We start from the raw sequence: 15,393 nt of genomic DNA on the forward strand, positions 1-15,393 counted from the left end.
TTGGACCCTGAAGTGGCTGCACGGACGCTGAGCTGTGAAATTACATTAAGCCGCCAGCTTTAGGCCCATGGCAATCCTCCCTTAATGAAAACTGTTTCACAGCGCAGGCTGCGCAGAGCACCGGAGACAATCTGTTTGACAACCAGGGCTTAATATGGAGAGGTTGAGTAAAGGGACACCATAGTAATTGGCTGGCATTTTGGATGTTCATTTATAGTGCTCCGCCGCTATTCGTGTACAGAGAAAAATGTTCTGATGTTCTGTGAGTGTGTGTGGGAAAAGAGTAGGTGTGTGGTATTCATATTCATCCAGTGAAAACAGCAGCGGCCTATCAGATTGAAACATAAGCACATACACAAACATAAACCACCCACACACTATTCACTCATAGAGCCTCACCATTTTACCTATACAGCCACACCATCTAAGATGTGTTTCCTTGTAATGGAAATGTGATGGAAAGACAGATGCACTCATATAGTGGAAGGCAACCTTTTATTGTGTATTAAAAGGTCACATTATTCATCAATGAAAAGTGCGTTTCAATGTTATTTTATAAGCTGCCACGTGTCGTTTTTATGAAGTGAAGCCGATTTATTTTCTGAGACTTCCTCCAATACAAAGGAGGTGAATGGAATTTTGTACAAATAAGTTAAAAGCGGCACTATTTTTTCACAGATAACTTTTACCCAACTATGATCCTCAGTTCTAATGAGCTTTCTTGCTTCTTTTAGCTCTTTGTTCTGGTTTTACCGCCCACCCTACTGTTTTGGTTCAGTCAGCAGAGATGCTCTAATAAACCTACTGTACACTGTATCAGAAGGGAACCGGAATACGGGGAGATCATCATTTCAACCTTTACTTAACATACTTACTTAACTTGAATTTAGCTGCTGCCATTACAGAGGTTGACCTAGCGCTCCTCCAACCTGCTGTGACTCCCGATTCGAGTTGCTGTGGTCCCTAACTTGGGGTCCATCTCCTGGAGCTGCCAAGGGCCGACCGCTCACCTCCTGGCGGGGTGGTCTCCTGGCCGCGGGGAGGACAAGGCAAAGCTGTGGGTTGTTCCGGGCCACATCCTCCAGCTCCGACTGGGGGATCCTGAGGCGTTCCCAGGCCAGTGAGGAGATATAATCTCTCCACCGAGTCCTGGGTCTTCCCTGGGGTCTCTTCTCAGCTGGACGTACCTGGAACACCGCCCTAGGCAGGCGCCCAGGTGGCATCCTTACTAGATGCCCGAACCACCTCAACTGGCTCCTTTCAACGTAAAGGAGCAGCAGCTCTACTCCGAGTCTCTCACGGATGGCTGAGCTTCTCACCCTATCTCTAAGGGAGACGCCAGCCACCCGTCTGAGAAAACCCATTTAGGCCGCTTGTACCCGTGATCTCGTTCATTCGGTCATGACCCAGCCTTCATGACCATAGGTGAGGGTAGGAACAAAGATCGACCGGTAGATCGAGAGCTTTGCCGTCTGGCTCGGCTCTCTTTTAGTCACAACGGTGCGGTAAAGTGACTGCAGTACCAGTGCTAATCTCTCGCTCCATCGTCCCCTCACTCGCGAACAAGACCCCGAGGTACTTGAACTCCTTCAGTTGGGGTAAGGGCTCATTCCCTACCTACGGAGTAGGCAATCCACCGGTTTCCTGCTGAGAGCCATGGCCTCAGATTTTGAGGTGCTGATCCTCATCCCAACCGCTGCACACTCGGCTGCGAACCGATCCAGTGACTGTTGAAGGTCACAGACCGATGATGCCATAAGGACCACATCATCTGCAAAGAGCAGCGATGAGATCCTCAGGCCACCAAACTGCAACCCCTCTCCTCCACGACTATGCCTCGATATCCTGTCCTTGAAAATTACAACCAGAAAAACAAAAATATCAATTAATGGAGCTTTAAAAAAAAAAATTAACAATAACTCTTTACAGAATTAGCGCCACAATTATAATCCTCAGCGCATGCTTTGAACAGTTTAACATTCTTTGATAGAAATTACTTCCAATGAACTGTTCACAGTGAGGTCATGTTATATTGTCTTTAGCACCAAACATGAAATTCCATTCACATCCACCTCAGAGACAGATATCTTAAAACCTGGACACATTAAACAGAATCGGCCCACTCTCACCAGTCAAAAATGTGCATTTAAAAAGAAATCCTTTAACAATGCATAATACACAAAAAGTAACTTCCTCATCTCATTTAAATACCATAGAGGTAGGAATTGGGCAAACATTTTTAAAGTAGAAAAGGTTGAAAACGTAACTTTACTGCGTCTGATTTACAACTTCATCTTGTCACTACAGTACACCTCAGCTCACACGTTTTATTTCACCACACATTGGTTTCAACTGTGAGAGATGGTTCCAAAAATAACGCCTCGATAGACGTCTTTGCAGAGCGCCCAAATGCTGTTCCAGACACAAGGACAAATGAACAGTAAAATGCAACAGGCTCTCCAATGAATACAAAATAAATTTACACCGGGCTTTCCAGAGGATGGCTGTCTCCTTTTGACAGTCACAAGAGGAGGGAGAAGACCGGGACAAGCCTGTCTGGAGCACTGAGGTTGTGTGCGTGTGTTAATGTGTACGTGCATGCATGTGTTAGGACAACTTCACACACACGTCTGGCCAGCCAAAACAAGTATATATCTTGGCCTGCCGTGGAGACAGGCAGTGTTACGTTCACCCGCAGGTCAGGAGCTCTCAGCCCCGTGGCCACCCACCCCTGTGGAATCACGGGAGAGGGGGAGATTGTGTTTGTTTGCGTAACTCTTCTTCTTCACCTCGGTTGTCAATCCTCCCAGAAAGTTATTAGCTAACCTTGATTTTTTTTACTCATAAAATGAAAAAATGAAGGGAGAAAGGATGTAAAATAAAGTAAATGTGTGTTCCTTCCACTTAGATTAAAGGTGCACTACACTGATTTTACAAATGCAAATCTGTTTATTTGTCATGCAGTCCTATTCAGCCTGTAAAACAGTTTTGTAATGTCTTCTGTGATTCTGGAGAAGCTTTGTAAAATCTGAGAAACTAACCCTGAGGATGTCATGAGGTGTTGTCTCGGGTTGATCTTGAGGCTTTTTACAATGTCCCACGTTAATGGTCATGGAGGTCATACAATTGTAATTTAACAAAAAGCCTTACAGCATTTCACAGTTTGAAAGACATTGGAGTTTACTAGGGAGATTCTGAGGCCTGCAGGGCCATGTCAAATCCTTGTTGATGATTGACTTGATGGTTTGTGGTACCCCCAAGCCAATCACATGCTTTGTTATTCCATAATGGACTCATAATAGACATTTGATCAAATAAAGCAGCATATGCCACAATATTGTGCATTTTACGCTATGGATCTAGAACCAAACAAATCCTACGAGTCCCATAATGCCATTTGGTAGGATATTTAATTAGACCCTTTCTGTCTGATAAATGCAGTATTTACTCAAGTAAAAGTATCATCACCACAATTTGATATTTAATTCTAAGTAAAACTCTTTCATTGAAAATGATACTTAAGTAAAAGTACGTTAGTATAATCTGCCACATGTACTTAAAGTATCAAAAGTTAAAGTAGCCAATGCAAAAAAAAAGGGCCTGTGATTAAGTTATCACATATTATAGTATATCATCGGATTATTCTTGCAATCTGACTCAATATTAAAAATAGGTATGTAATTAACAATTAGACATTTGAATCAATTGTTAGCCATCATAGATTCATTATGTGTTTTGTTTGTAAAATCTTACTTTGTACAGTGAATTGTAACTACAGCTGTTAAATAGCTGTAGTGGAGTAAAAAGTACAATTATGAATTCTGGAATAGAAGTATTAAGTGTCAGGAAATGGAAATATTCAAGTACAGTAACTGAGTAAATGTACTTTATTCCCTTCCACAACCACGTTCCTCGATACTACATCAAATGCTTATAACATCAACAGGCTCACTTTTTTTCAGACTTATAAGCGCTTCCTGCATAGCCACAAAATGCATTATTGAACTGCTTTAATCGGCTGATTAGTTCTCCTCACGACAAGTAAACAGAACTGTTTAACAATCTGTGGAGTGCGACCTTTGATAGAGGAGGAGAATTGAAATACCTTTCGATGTCTAAAGTGTTTTGGTTCTGTCCTATTCACCTTTTCCCCTGACTAAGATGTTTGGGGAGTGGCTCACTCCAACAAGTGTGTCAGCTACTTCCTGTCTTGAGAAAATTCCATGGAAGAAGACGGAAGTGACTTGCTTGGTGAAGGAAAATAGAGAGATTGACATCTAGTCCTCAAAACACTGTATTGTTGGGTTTCAGACTCTGACAGCATGCATTCAACTACTGTTGCAAACTTTGGCTGATATTTGTTTCAGGAGTTTCCCCAAGGGGCCGACCAGACCTCAGGAGAGAGACATGAGAAAATGCTCAGGCTTGCAATAAGATCTGTTTATTTGCTGCAAGCCAGATTATTATAAGCAGCAGAATTTATAAATCAAAAACAGGGTTTCCCATCAAACTCATTCGCTCACAGCTCTTTTTGTGCAGTGTGGCGCTTCACTTCTAGGCTGAAATTGATTTTTCCTCTTCTCCACACAGTATCAGTTGCAATGTAGGCTCCACCTGAGTACTTTTAAAGTGTGTGTGTGTGTGTAGGTGTGTATGTGTGTGTGTGTGTGTGTGTGTGTGTGTGTGTGTGTGTGTGTGTGTGTGAGTGTGTATGTGTGTGTGAGTGTGTGTGTGTGTGTATGTGTGTATCTTTTAGCTGGATAACTGCAGCTGCAGCTGAGTGCCATGGCGGTGATAGTGGGGGTTGCTGGTCTTTGGGAAGGGGAGGAGGAGGAGGACCTCACATTTAGCTGCCGTCCCTTGGGAGAGATTAAGCAGTTTAGTCTTTGCTGTGTCTCTCTCTATCACTGCCACTGCTTCTCCACTCTATTTGGAGCAGAGCAGGGTGTACCATTTCTGTCGTCCTCCTTTTTGCACTTTCTGTTCCTCTCTTCTACTCTCGTTTCCTCTGTTCCTTCGCTCGCCTGCCTTCTTTCCATTCATCCTGCCTGCTTTTGACACGCTGAGCTCTTTCGCTTTCCCCCAGACTGTTTCTATTTTACACCCTCTCGCCTTCTCCCTTTTTTTCTTACCCACCCCTCTGACCCCCTAGACATCCAGCTGATTCTCTTAGCCGACAGCCCAGATGGCACAGAGCTAGTGGTGTTGTGTTTGGATGTACGGGACAGTACCCCCCCACCCCTCACAGCTGGCCCCTCTGTCCCCACTCAACGATAGGCTGCTTTGGCTCGGCCGTCCCACTGAGCTGATCCCCTGGTCCTGTGTGGAGCGCCACGGAGCTCAACCACTACTCACATTAATCTCCTAAACGATCCTGGACCTAAGAGGATCAATACTCATTTTCAGGGAGCAGCATGATCCCTTAATGTAGTGGAGGATGGCTGCTTATCCCTCATTCTCCCCCCCCTCAGTTTCAACTTCCCATAGGAAGAGGAGTCAGCCCTTCATTCCATTTCATGACCCACTTTAGTTAAGACAATGTCTCGGTTTTAATGCTGATGTCGTTATTCAGGTGAATAGCACCTGTCTGTCCTCTTTGGGGAGAGTTTGCAGGGCCTTCATGATAATAAAAACCTGTCTTTATTAGCTGAGGTATTAGTTTTAGTGAGGTGGCTGTTTTTATGATTTTAGATCAATGTCTTATAATTGACTTCTCTGACCCTGCATTCATCCAAATCATAGAGGGGTCGTCAAGAAACATGCTGGTATCTAACAATATTTCCAGCTCCATGTATTTCTCCTTTGTTGGACTTTGCTCTGGTACAAAATACACAGTGATTTGCCAGAGAAAATAAATCATCCTGTTTTACTTCAGTTCCTGTGAAACACAGCAGAGATGTCTTCAGGCTATTTCGTACTAGCAGTGGTTGTATAATTGTTATTCTTTGTTTTCCACAGACGCTGAAAAATGACTTCATGCTAATAGCGGTGCGATCCAAGGAAAATGGGAAAGATCTGACTTTCCATTGGATAACAAGCATCCTATTTTTCCAGGCTCGGTGTGCAGGGAACACCGCTACGACTGCACGGTTAGCCGAGCGTCTCATCATTGATCTTTGCTGATGTAGACTGTTTCTGGGGCCTTTTTCATCAGGGAAGGCAGAGACAGAGTCTGGGCACCCTCCCCTCACCATGTCCCTCTCGGGCAGGCTGTCTATTGGTGGAATAGGCCACCTGGAGCAAGTTTGGAGGTGTTGTTTATGCTAAAGCTATTACTCTCTGTCTGGGCAGCCTGCCCTAAGAGCTGGACTGCTCTGCTGCTACTGAATTATTCAGCCCAGAGATCTGCCATCCTATGAATACAAGCTGTCAAATGTAGCTGTTTGATGAGCTGATTGTCCTTCAATGAGGAGTTTGATACCTTGAGTCTAAATACTTGATAGGTAGATTTACGTTAAGGCAACATGCTTGTGACATAATATCTATATGATGATGAAATATTGGAAGTGTAATCTAAATATATCCTGGAGAAAGAGAAAAAAGTGGTAAGTTCTACTCCCTCCCTAAAACATCCCCAGTAATAACAAAATGTCAAAGCCTTATTTAACAGTCAATACAGGACACTCAGCTTGAGGTAAAACTGGGTTACACAGTCTAGCTGCCACAATAGACTGAATGATGACAACATCTCACATACCAGAGGTCCAGGCACCAGAAACCTTATAGTCATCTGCCTCAAGAATAGCCACAGCCTGGCAGCAACTGCTGCTCCTCTGACCTATAATTGCATGTCATGGGATCATTTCATTCTGTGCTCAGTTTATAAACTTCATCTTTCCTTCACTGTAAGTTTCCAGAAGAATTCACCTCAAACATGTGATTGTAGGTTTTTTTTCCTTTTCCATTTACACAGAGTCTACTGTGAAAAGTGGTGTGTGTGTGAGTGTGTGTGTGTGTGTGTGTGTGTGTGTGTGTGTGTGTGTGTGTGTGTGTGTGTGTGTGTGTGTGTGTGTGTGTGTGCGTGCGTGCGTGCGTACGTGCGTCTGCTGTAGTGAGCTAGGCTCAGGAGAACAGCAGGGTTTTTCTTTAGGTAGAGGATCGAATCAGTGATGACAGTCTCATGACCTCTTCCTCTCTCTCTCACACACACACACACACACACTCTGTCTTCTGCATTTCTATCCTACTGTGCTACAAACACACACACACGCGCGCGCACACACGCACACACGCACGCACGCACGCACGCACACACACACACACACACAAGCACATGATGTAAACAACAGGTCAGTATAAGTTGGGTAGCAAAATGACATACTTAAAAGGTTCCTTATGATAACATAATGTGCACTGATTATGTCACGTAATAATTAATCTTTAGCCAATTGCTTATACATAAGTGTGTGTGTTTGTGTGTGTGTGAGAAAGAAAGTGATACATTGCCAAATACAGCACAATATTATCATTCCCAAAATTATTTTTCTTTTGACAAAACAAACAAATAAATGAGATACACTAGGTAGTTGTTATCTTGTAAACAATGCAAACTACCACAACCCCTAACCACTATCAACTAGGCCTATACCTTTTATTTACTAATAGCCTATAAAAAGACAGAAATATGTGTCGGTGTATCTCATGCTTTAAATACATGACACATTAGTAAAAGGCTGGGCAGGTACAGTGCGCATGCAGTCATCTCTCTCTCACTTCCAGTACTACTATGAATGGTACTGGCAGCGTGGGTCGGGGAGGTGCGGGAAGGTGATGTCGTAAAGCTTAGTGTCGTAAACCAGGTGCGGAGAAGGGGAGGTGAAGGGGAGGGAGGAGGAGGAGGGGGAGAGGGGGTGAGAGAGGAGGTGACTCTCCGGCAGCATTTAGACACAACGAAAGGATCATGGCGGATGGCCCCAGGTGTAAGCGCAGAAAGCAGGCAAACCCGAGGAGGAACAACGGTGAGTTAAACTACTTCCGACGCGGACCTTGTCTTTCGGGGAGACGGTCTAGAGACTGTTCTGTCTCCCGGTAATTTCACCGAAAAGTTTGGCACCCCATAAGTACGGTTTTTAGTAACTGAAAGTGCTGGGAAGTAGCAAATGAGCGCTGTATTACAGCCCTATGTGGTGTACCGTTATACCTGGGTCGCGTCTCTCCCTCCGCCTAGCGGTCCGCTGCACTGGAGACCGTTATACGCACCTCACCCTGTTATGAGTGGAACAGCTTTTGTCTGCACTTTATACTTCTTAATTCATTTTAATACACTTTGACCCTCTTTCTAGAATCTGTCTTCATTGATTTTGTTTAATTCTGTCGAGTTTTTGAGCCCAACACAAAACTCGGACCTGTTTCTGTGTGAAACAGACTATCTGATTGTTATTGCGGACCTCGACAGACGGGTTGTCTTTAACAGTTTGTGTTTAAAAAAAACCGCCGTGGACATCGTTTATGTTTCTGAAACAGATGGAACACAGCAGTTTGGTTTGTTCTTTCTTTCTTTTGCTCACTCGTAGCAGGTAGCGATAGGACACTGTTGCTGCACTACAAGGGCTGACAAAACGCATTTTGCCTGATTGAATCCTGCCTGTTGTGTGCTTCAAATCAGATTTATATTATCGACGACACCATAACAATGTTTTGAAGACAGAAAAAATAAGAAATACGTGTTGTGTTGAAACACGCTTTGGGCAGGTCTTCTTTCTTCATCTTCCAACTTATTACACTGTTGTAGTTCTGTGCAGCTCATACTGTTAAAGTTAAATGTTTTAACACGGGACTTTGATAGTAAAGTAACGACATAAAGCTTGGTAGAAACATGGTTGGGGTAACAGAGGTTCCGGAGAACGAGGAATATCTCACGCGCTGTTTGTGTGAGCAGGGCGAGCTCAGCCCATATAAGGACAGCGGATCCTCTCCTGTCGCGCGCTGGGAATCCTGATTCTTGTTCGACCGGGGACGCGAACGAACCTTTAAACACACTCAGTTTTCTTGTCTATTCTGTTGCTTATTTTATTACGCCTTTATACGAACAAAACAAGTGGATACACAATCTGCGTTACGGTATGCAAAGCTCACGGGGTTTTCACCCACCTTATTGTGGTGTGAAAATAGTGTTTATATGGGTACAAAGTATCTTAAGGGGCTCTCTTCAAGGATACTTTGTTACTAGATTTCTCTCCTATTTGAATCACTCACGTATATGTTAATCTTGCTTAATTTCAAGATAAATCTAAAAGACTTTTGCGAGTTGTTGACGTCTGTTTTCCATCGTTCCATGTATTTACATTGTGGGCTTTTGTGAAACCGTAGAGCGAAGGTTTACCACGGTCTTTACTATTTATAATAATTTAATTGGGAGAGCGATCCTTTTTTTTTAGTCGCGGGATCTGACAACATGTGCTGTCCATCTACTAGTCATGCTCATGTGTTGTGCCACCCAGTGTAGCTCAAAGGAACTAACGCTGGACATTCAGCATTATTTTTGTTAAAAACAAACCTGTACCATCAGATATGGGATAACCGGACTTGCTTAGTAATAGCCGCTACTGTCTTTGGTGCTTCATGGGAGGAAATGCGACCAAACTGTTGTTTTCTTCTGCGTTGTTGATCTCGTGTGAATTTTCTGTGGATACCCTATGAGTGATGTGCAGAGTGGCCTTTTTTTTATAGGTACTATTGATGTTTTGTACTGTCATCTCGTTTCTTTATGGGGTGTGTTCAGCTATGCATTCACTCCCTAGAGCGTTTGTGCAGTTTAATATGTGCAAGGTGTGGACACACCTTAAATAACGGTCCTGCTGTCAAGGTGTGGATATTTCTCTGGCTTGTGAGAGAAAGGGAGTCTTATTTACTCTGGAGAGACTTCAGGATACCTAGCTGTCACTGGTTGCCTTTTCCCCTTTAACTTAACAGGGTTTTATTAAAATAAAGACACAGCCCTATTGACATTTAAAGTCACATCCTTAACCAAACAGATGTGTTCCCAGTTACTTTGCCTCATTTGCATTTGCTTCAAGGTCTGCTTTTAAGTCCTCACTTCCTATTACCCCCTGACAAGACTGGTGATCTGTCATGCAAATTAACATCTCTGCTTTTTTGAAGGTAATGCCTCAGTAAAGTTAGATTGAAGGCTTGTGTCGCATGTTGTCATACTATTAGTTTTGTTACAATTTTATAACAAGGTGGCATTTAAAATATGCTGTCTTTGAAGAAACCAACTCCAGCCTAATGGCTACTTTTTCAATAATGTAAATAAAGTTTCAATAGACATGGCTTAGGCTCTTATATTTAAGCAAGCCCTAAAGTTGCGCCCGGCTTGTTATGGTCAGTGGCTTTGCCAGGTCCCTGGTGAGCATGGCGAGCTGAGATCAAGGTGAGCTTCATTCCCTGCTGTAAACAGAGAGGTGTTAACAGCCTGCAGGACGACAGGTGTTTGCAATCGGCGGGATACCACAGCTTCCTTTGTCGCTTCTCCCCAGTCAGCTCCCCTAAGGAAGAGTAGCCGTTCCCTGCAACGGTAATTTAACACAGCAATTTGGGAATAGAGGAATGCACCCGGTGTTAACATTCTTTGCAAAAAATAAACAGGGCTGTGCTGGGACAGCATTGTACCCATGCTCAGGAGCCTCGGCTGATGTTTTCAGAACAGTGTTACGGAGACAGGTAGTTAGGATTTCTATTTATTCGACAGTATCACAAGGCTCATTTGCACATTCCTTAATACCCCCCCCCCCTCTCTTTCTGAGGTATTCTAACAAACACTTGTACCTTGATGAATCATCCATCAAATAAAGAAAATGAGGTTGTGGGCTTGGTGCTTGGCAACAACTCATGTAATGTTGAAGAGCATGTTAATTACCCTGCTAAAACTATACTTAAACTATACTTAGTGCTCAAGACTCACTCACCCCGTCTAGAAACTATTGAATACAACCACATGCTGGAAGTTTGTGGGAGAACAATAAAACACAATGGTTCAGCTATAGCTACAGTTTGTTAGGTGAAACAAGCAGTGTTTGGGGCTATAGTGAAGGAGGTGGGGATTGGCTCTGTAGCTCCACATGCCACTTCGGTGTTTTAAAAGACATCTGTTTACATTTTAAAGGTCCACCCCTGTTGTGTGAAGAGTTTAGCAGAGGAGGAAATTTTTCATTTATCTCACTGCTTTTCACCAACTTCCTCAGCAGCTTCATTTAAAAGTGCCAAGTAAGAAGAAAATCCCCCCGCCTCCGCTCTCCCACTCTCTCCCTCTCTCGCTCCCTCTCTCTCCTCCTTCTAGAGCTTGTCCTTTATTTCGGGGGGTTAAGACACAGTAGCCAGGGGTGCTGTTGATTGCCCCCTGACCTAGGCACCCATGCGTGCCTAGAGTATGACTTCACTTTCCCCCCCTGTGCCATTGTGAGGCTTCCAGCATGTCCAATTGTGTTTGTGTTAAACTCTGTTCAATGAAAAGGGAAGAGAGGAGGAGGAGGAGGAGGAGGAGGAGGGGGGGGGGGGGGTAGTTGGAGCTGCAGCTTCTCTCCGCTCCCTCCTTCTCTCTGTCCATTCCTTTGACCCCTTAAACTGTGGGCTCCATGCTCCCTGTGGAGTCGAGAGGGGGGATGGAGAGAGTTGGTGAGAAGTGGCCGAGGTGACTAAAGAATTTTACAACAGGTGACAACTGAGGGACTGGTGCTGGCAGATGAAAAGCATGACACACATGGCAGCTATCTCGACCTGTATTGATTCCAGGGTCAAAGTAAGGTGAATGTTTTGCACGTCAGCAAAGTTAACCAACAAAACTAATTTTAGACCCCATATGGTAAAGATCACAACTTTTTACTTGTTTGTTTTCTATTAATCATCCGGGGGAAAAAGTTGTGTTTCATGCTAAGCTTCACCCCTCAACATGTCCATCAGGGTGGGAAAAGGCCTGTCCTCATCTGACCATTGGGCGGAATTAAAATTATGTGATGTACGACCACACTCCCACCTCTGTTAAAGCAGCTTAATGATTAGCTGCTCCCATGGAGGCTGAGAGCATTAGCCTATAAAAAGGTGCTCTCCCTTCGTAAAGAAGGAGTTTTAAACCCAGAGTCAGTTTCAGTAACCCCCTTAACTGTGCTTGGATGTGCTTTATTGGGGTTTGTGTGGCTGAATGCTTAAATGAACCATTGTGTGTTCAGGCTTTAGTGAGAAAGCCTGAGGAGAAAGAGCCTAGTTACCTTTGCAGTTTGCCTGCTCTACCTCATACACTTTCAGTGGCAGAAGAAAAGGCCCATTCAGCGGGCCCGGCATGGGGAGGGAGAGCCCTTTTCACACTCGGCTTGTGGGAAACTTCTCCTCCATACTGTGCATGCCATTTGCATATGACCCATTATTTTCCCAAAGGTCCCCGTGAGGGAGGAATCCGTGGAACGTTCACAGAATTCATCAAATCCCTCTCTCACGCAGCCCTCGGGCCCTCAAGAGCCTCCTTTGCAGCACACCGTTTGACATTTTTGTCTTGGATATGTAGCTTACGTCTGCGTCACGCTTGCTCGCATTAACATTATCGCCAACGCATCCCCGTGGCATTTATATGTCCCGTGTATTTTAAAGTGGCAATGTGCTGCCCTGTGTGCTATTTTTAATGCCAGGGTGAAGGCTTAATTTGGCACAGCAGGCAGGAGTTCCCCCAAATCCCCAGCATGGGCAATGAGGGGTCCATCTGCATGACAGGACAATGTGATGGGGCCGCGCGCCTCGGAGGCTCCCTAACTGACGCTGACGCAGCCATCCACAGATCGCCAACACTCTCCCTGAAAGGACAAGAATATCGAGTATACAGGGATGAGGCGGTGGGAGCTTGTAGCGACGCGTAAGCTCAGTGAACTGAACAAAAACACAACCGTTGCTCTGGAACAAAATGTGCACCCCCCCTCCCCCTCCTCCCTCATTTAGGTACTTTAGAAACCACAACTGCCGCCTTAATGCAACACAACACGTGCAACGGCATCCATACTGCCACACTTGTTGTTGTTGAGTGATTTGTGTTGGTCTGCAACAGCTCTGACATCCTTGACCCTAGACACTGATACTGACACAGAAAGTGGTGTCGGCAAGTATTTGTTGCAGTGCAATATAGGGAGGAGAGCTCAGTTAAGTGTATCATGTAAGCTAACTGAGCAGAAAAGCCTCCTCTGCCCTCCTTCCCTGACTCCAGAGCAGTGAGTCATGGGCAGACAGGTGTGTTTGCAAGATGACTTCAACCTCACTATGTTCTTCTTTTCTTTCACATTAACTGTCCCTTGTCCACTTCTGGTGTCTCCCTCCTTCTCACCCCCTCCCAACAATTGTGGGGGTGAGAGATAATATTCTACACCAGTGTGTATACTTGAGGGAGAGATTACCTCTAAATTGCCATCCTGGTGGAGGTAAATATTGTGTATGGTGTGGCCCAGCACTGCTTGCTGATGTGTGTTTTTAATCATGTATTTGGTGGCTTCTCTTCGGCTCCACAGTGAGTCCCTTTGGACTGCAGACCCCTCCTTGTCCCCCCCATCATCACCGCCACCTCCTTCTTTCCCTTCCCGCCCATCCATCCCCTCCCCTCCCTTGTGGTCCTCAGTGGAGCGGTTAATGAAAAAGACTGGACTGACACAATAGGCAGAAGGCGGGCCCGGTAAGAGGCTCTTACGCCAGCTTGTGTTTATGGCACAAACTCATCAGGGCTAACCTCTGCTGTAGCTTCACTTCAGACCACCTGAATGTCAGTTTGTGTGTCTTTTCTATCGTCTTTTTTGACATAGATGTTTGATGTCTAGTCCCTTTTAAATGCGCTTGACCTTACCATACTCCCTCAGTGTCTCTGTCTACAGGGATGAAATTAGATGACATCAGATGAGGAGTAATCCGCTGCCATGTATTGTGCTTTGAACACAGCCTAGTGGCTGGCTTTTTGCCAGCCCGTTATGATGACCATATTGATTTTCCTCTCCGTAGCACACAGAACTGATAATGGCCCTCCTGAGGGGGTATGCATTCATATTCACATACTGATTCCAGTTGCACAGCTTGACTGTGATGTGACTGACAAATCAAGTGGCCCTCTGTCCCTCAAGTCCCGTGAATTGAGCTAGCTAGGCTAGCCCTGTGACAGCTTCGGCAAAAAAAACAACCTTAGTCACTCTGTTTGTTAGTCAGGGAGAAAGGCCGGTTTCTATGTTGACTGTCGACATGGATAAACATCCACACAGGATTAATGAGAGGAGAATGGTCAGCCTGAAAACAGAGGGGAGGGAAGAATAGAGGGAGGCACGGAGCATCCACATCGCCCCATTTAACTCATGAGTGTTTTGTTGGGCTCCCCGTGACCCCGCTTGTGTGACCTAACCGAAGGAGGCAGCCAAGCCTAGACCCACTTATTGACTGTTTTAAGAGAAGAGATACAGTATGTGTGTGTGAATGAAAAATACAAAAAATGAACGGAGAGGCAAATGAAGGAGTAGCATTATATCACTGTGTTTTTAAAAGTGGTCAAAAGATCAAAACGAAGATAATTCAAAGATATTTTTTCATTTTAAATAACTATTAGGGGTGTAACGTACACAAAAGCATGGTTCTGTTTATTCCTCGGTTTAGGAGTCACGGTTTGGTAAACTGAAAAAAATAAAATAAAAAAACGATTAAATATGATACATTTATTTTGAACAGACAGCAGTGCAAGTGTTAAAGACAGACAAAATCCTCTTGCTGAGTTAACATTTTGCCCACTGGCAACTTTGGTAAACTATTTGCACTATAATTTAAAAATATTAAATAACATTCCAAACACCTCTTTTACACTGTACCAACACTACAAAACTGAAAAGCATCTCTTATGCTATGAAATTGAAAATACCAAAACACATAAAGAAAAAGCAGTAACCCCTGTACAGTGCCATGACATTTCTCTACGAATACACAAACAGTTACTTCCCTAGTAACTATAAACATTTACTGCATTTCCTAACTATGTTGGGTCAGTTGTGTCTTTCTTGAAGTTTGTATGCGGTTTCATTAAGTTCCTCCTTAAAGAGACTCAACAGCACTGGCCCAGTTTATTTCCTTGTTGCATCACTTCTTTTCTCACTTCTGCCACCTGAGTGTCACTTTTCGTTCGTCCAACCTTAAGTAAAATTTTAAACACATAGTTAGCGTCACATTTAACCTCTTGGATTTGATGTTCTGCACAGTATGGTTAGTGTTCTTGCTCTTGTTGACCAACCAGTACGTTTAGGCTGTCTACCCCACAAGCACCTGTGATACACGATCGATGGCCTTCTAGAGCAAAGTACATAGTGCAGTTTTTTTTTACACTGGGTCTTAATGACTCTGAAAACTGGAATCAAGCCAGTGACCTTTGACCTGTCCCAGCCCAACTCGTCCTGGCTC

General features: G+C 44.2%; 1 protein-coding gene across 3 annotated transcripts in view; it reads left to right on the forward strand.

The window, feature by feature from the left end:
• Positions 1-7,846: 7,846 nt before the first annotated feature.
• The window catches only part of zeb1b (zinc finger E-box binding homeobox 1b), a 47,679-nt gene continuing 40,132 nt past the window's right edge, over positions 7,847-15,393 (forward strand). The window contains exon 1 of one of the 3 annotated variants that reach the window (XM_029457535.1): positions 7,847-7,958. In XM_029457535.1, the coding sequence (XP_029313395.1) occupies positions 7,901-7,958 (58 nt within the window). In that variant the 5' untranslated portion in view covers positions 7,847-7,900. Of the gene's footprint in view, positions 7,959-8,955; positions 9,061-11,718; positions 11,738-15,393 lie in introns of those variants that run through there. The other 2 variants (XM_029457538.1, XM_029457537.1) reach the window with 2 other exon arrangements.

Source organism: Cottoperca gobio, chromosome 20, assembly GCF_900634415.1.
Source record: "Cottoperca gobio chromosome 20, fCotGob3.1, whole genome shotgun sequence".
Classification (NCBI taxonomy): Eukaryota; Metazoa; Chordata; class Actinopteri; order Perciformes; family Bovichtidae; genus Cottoperca; species Cottoperca gobio.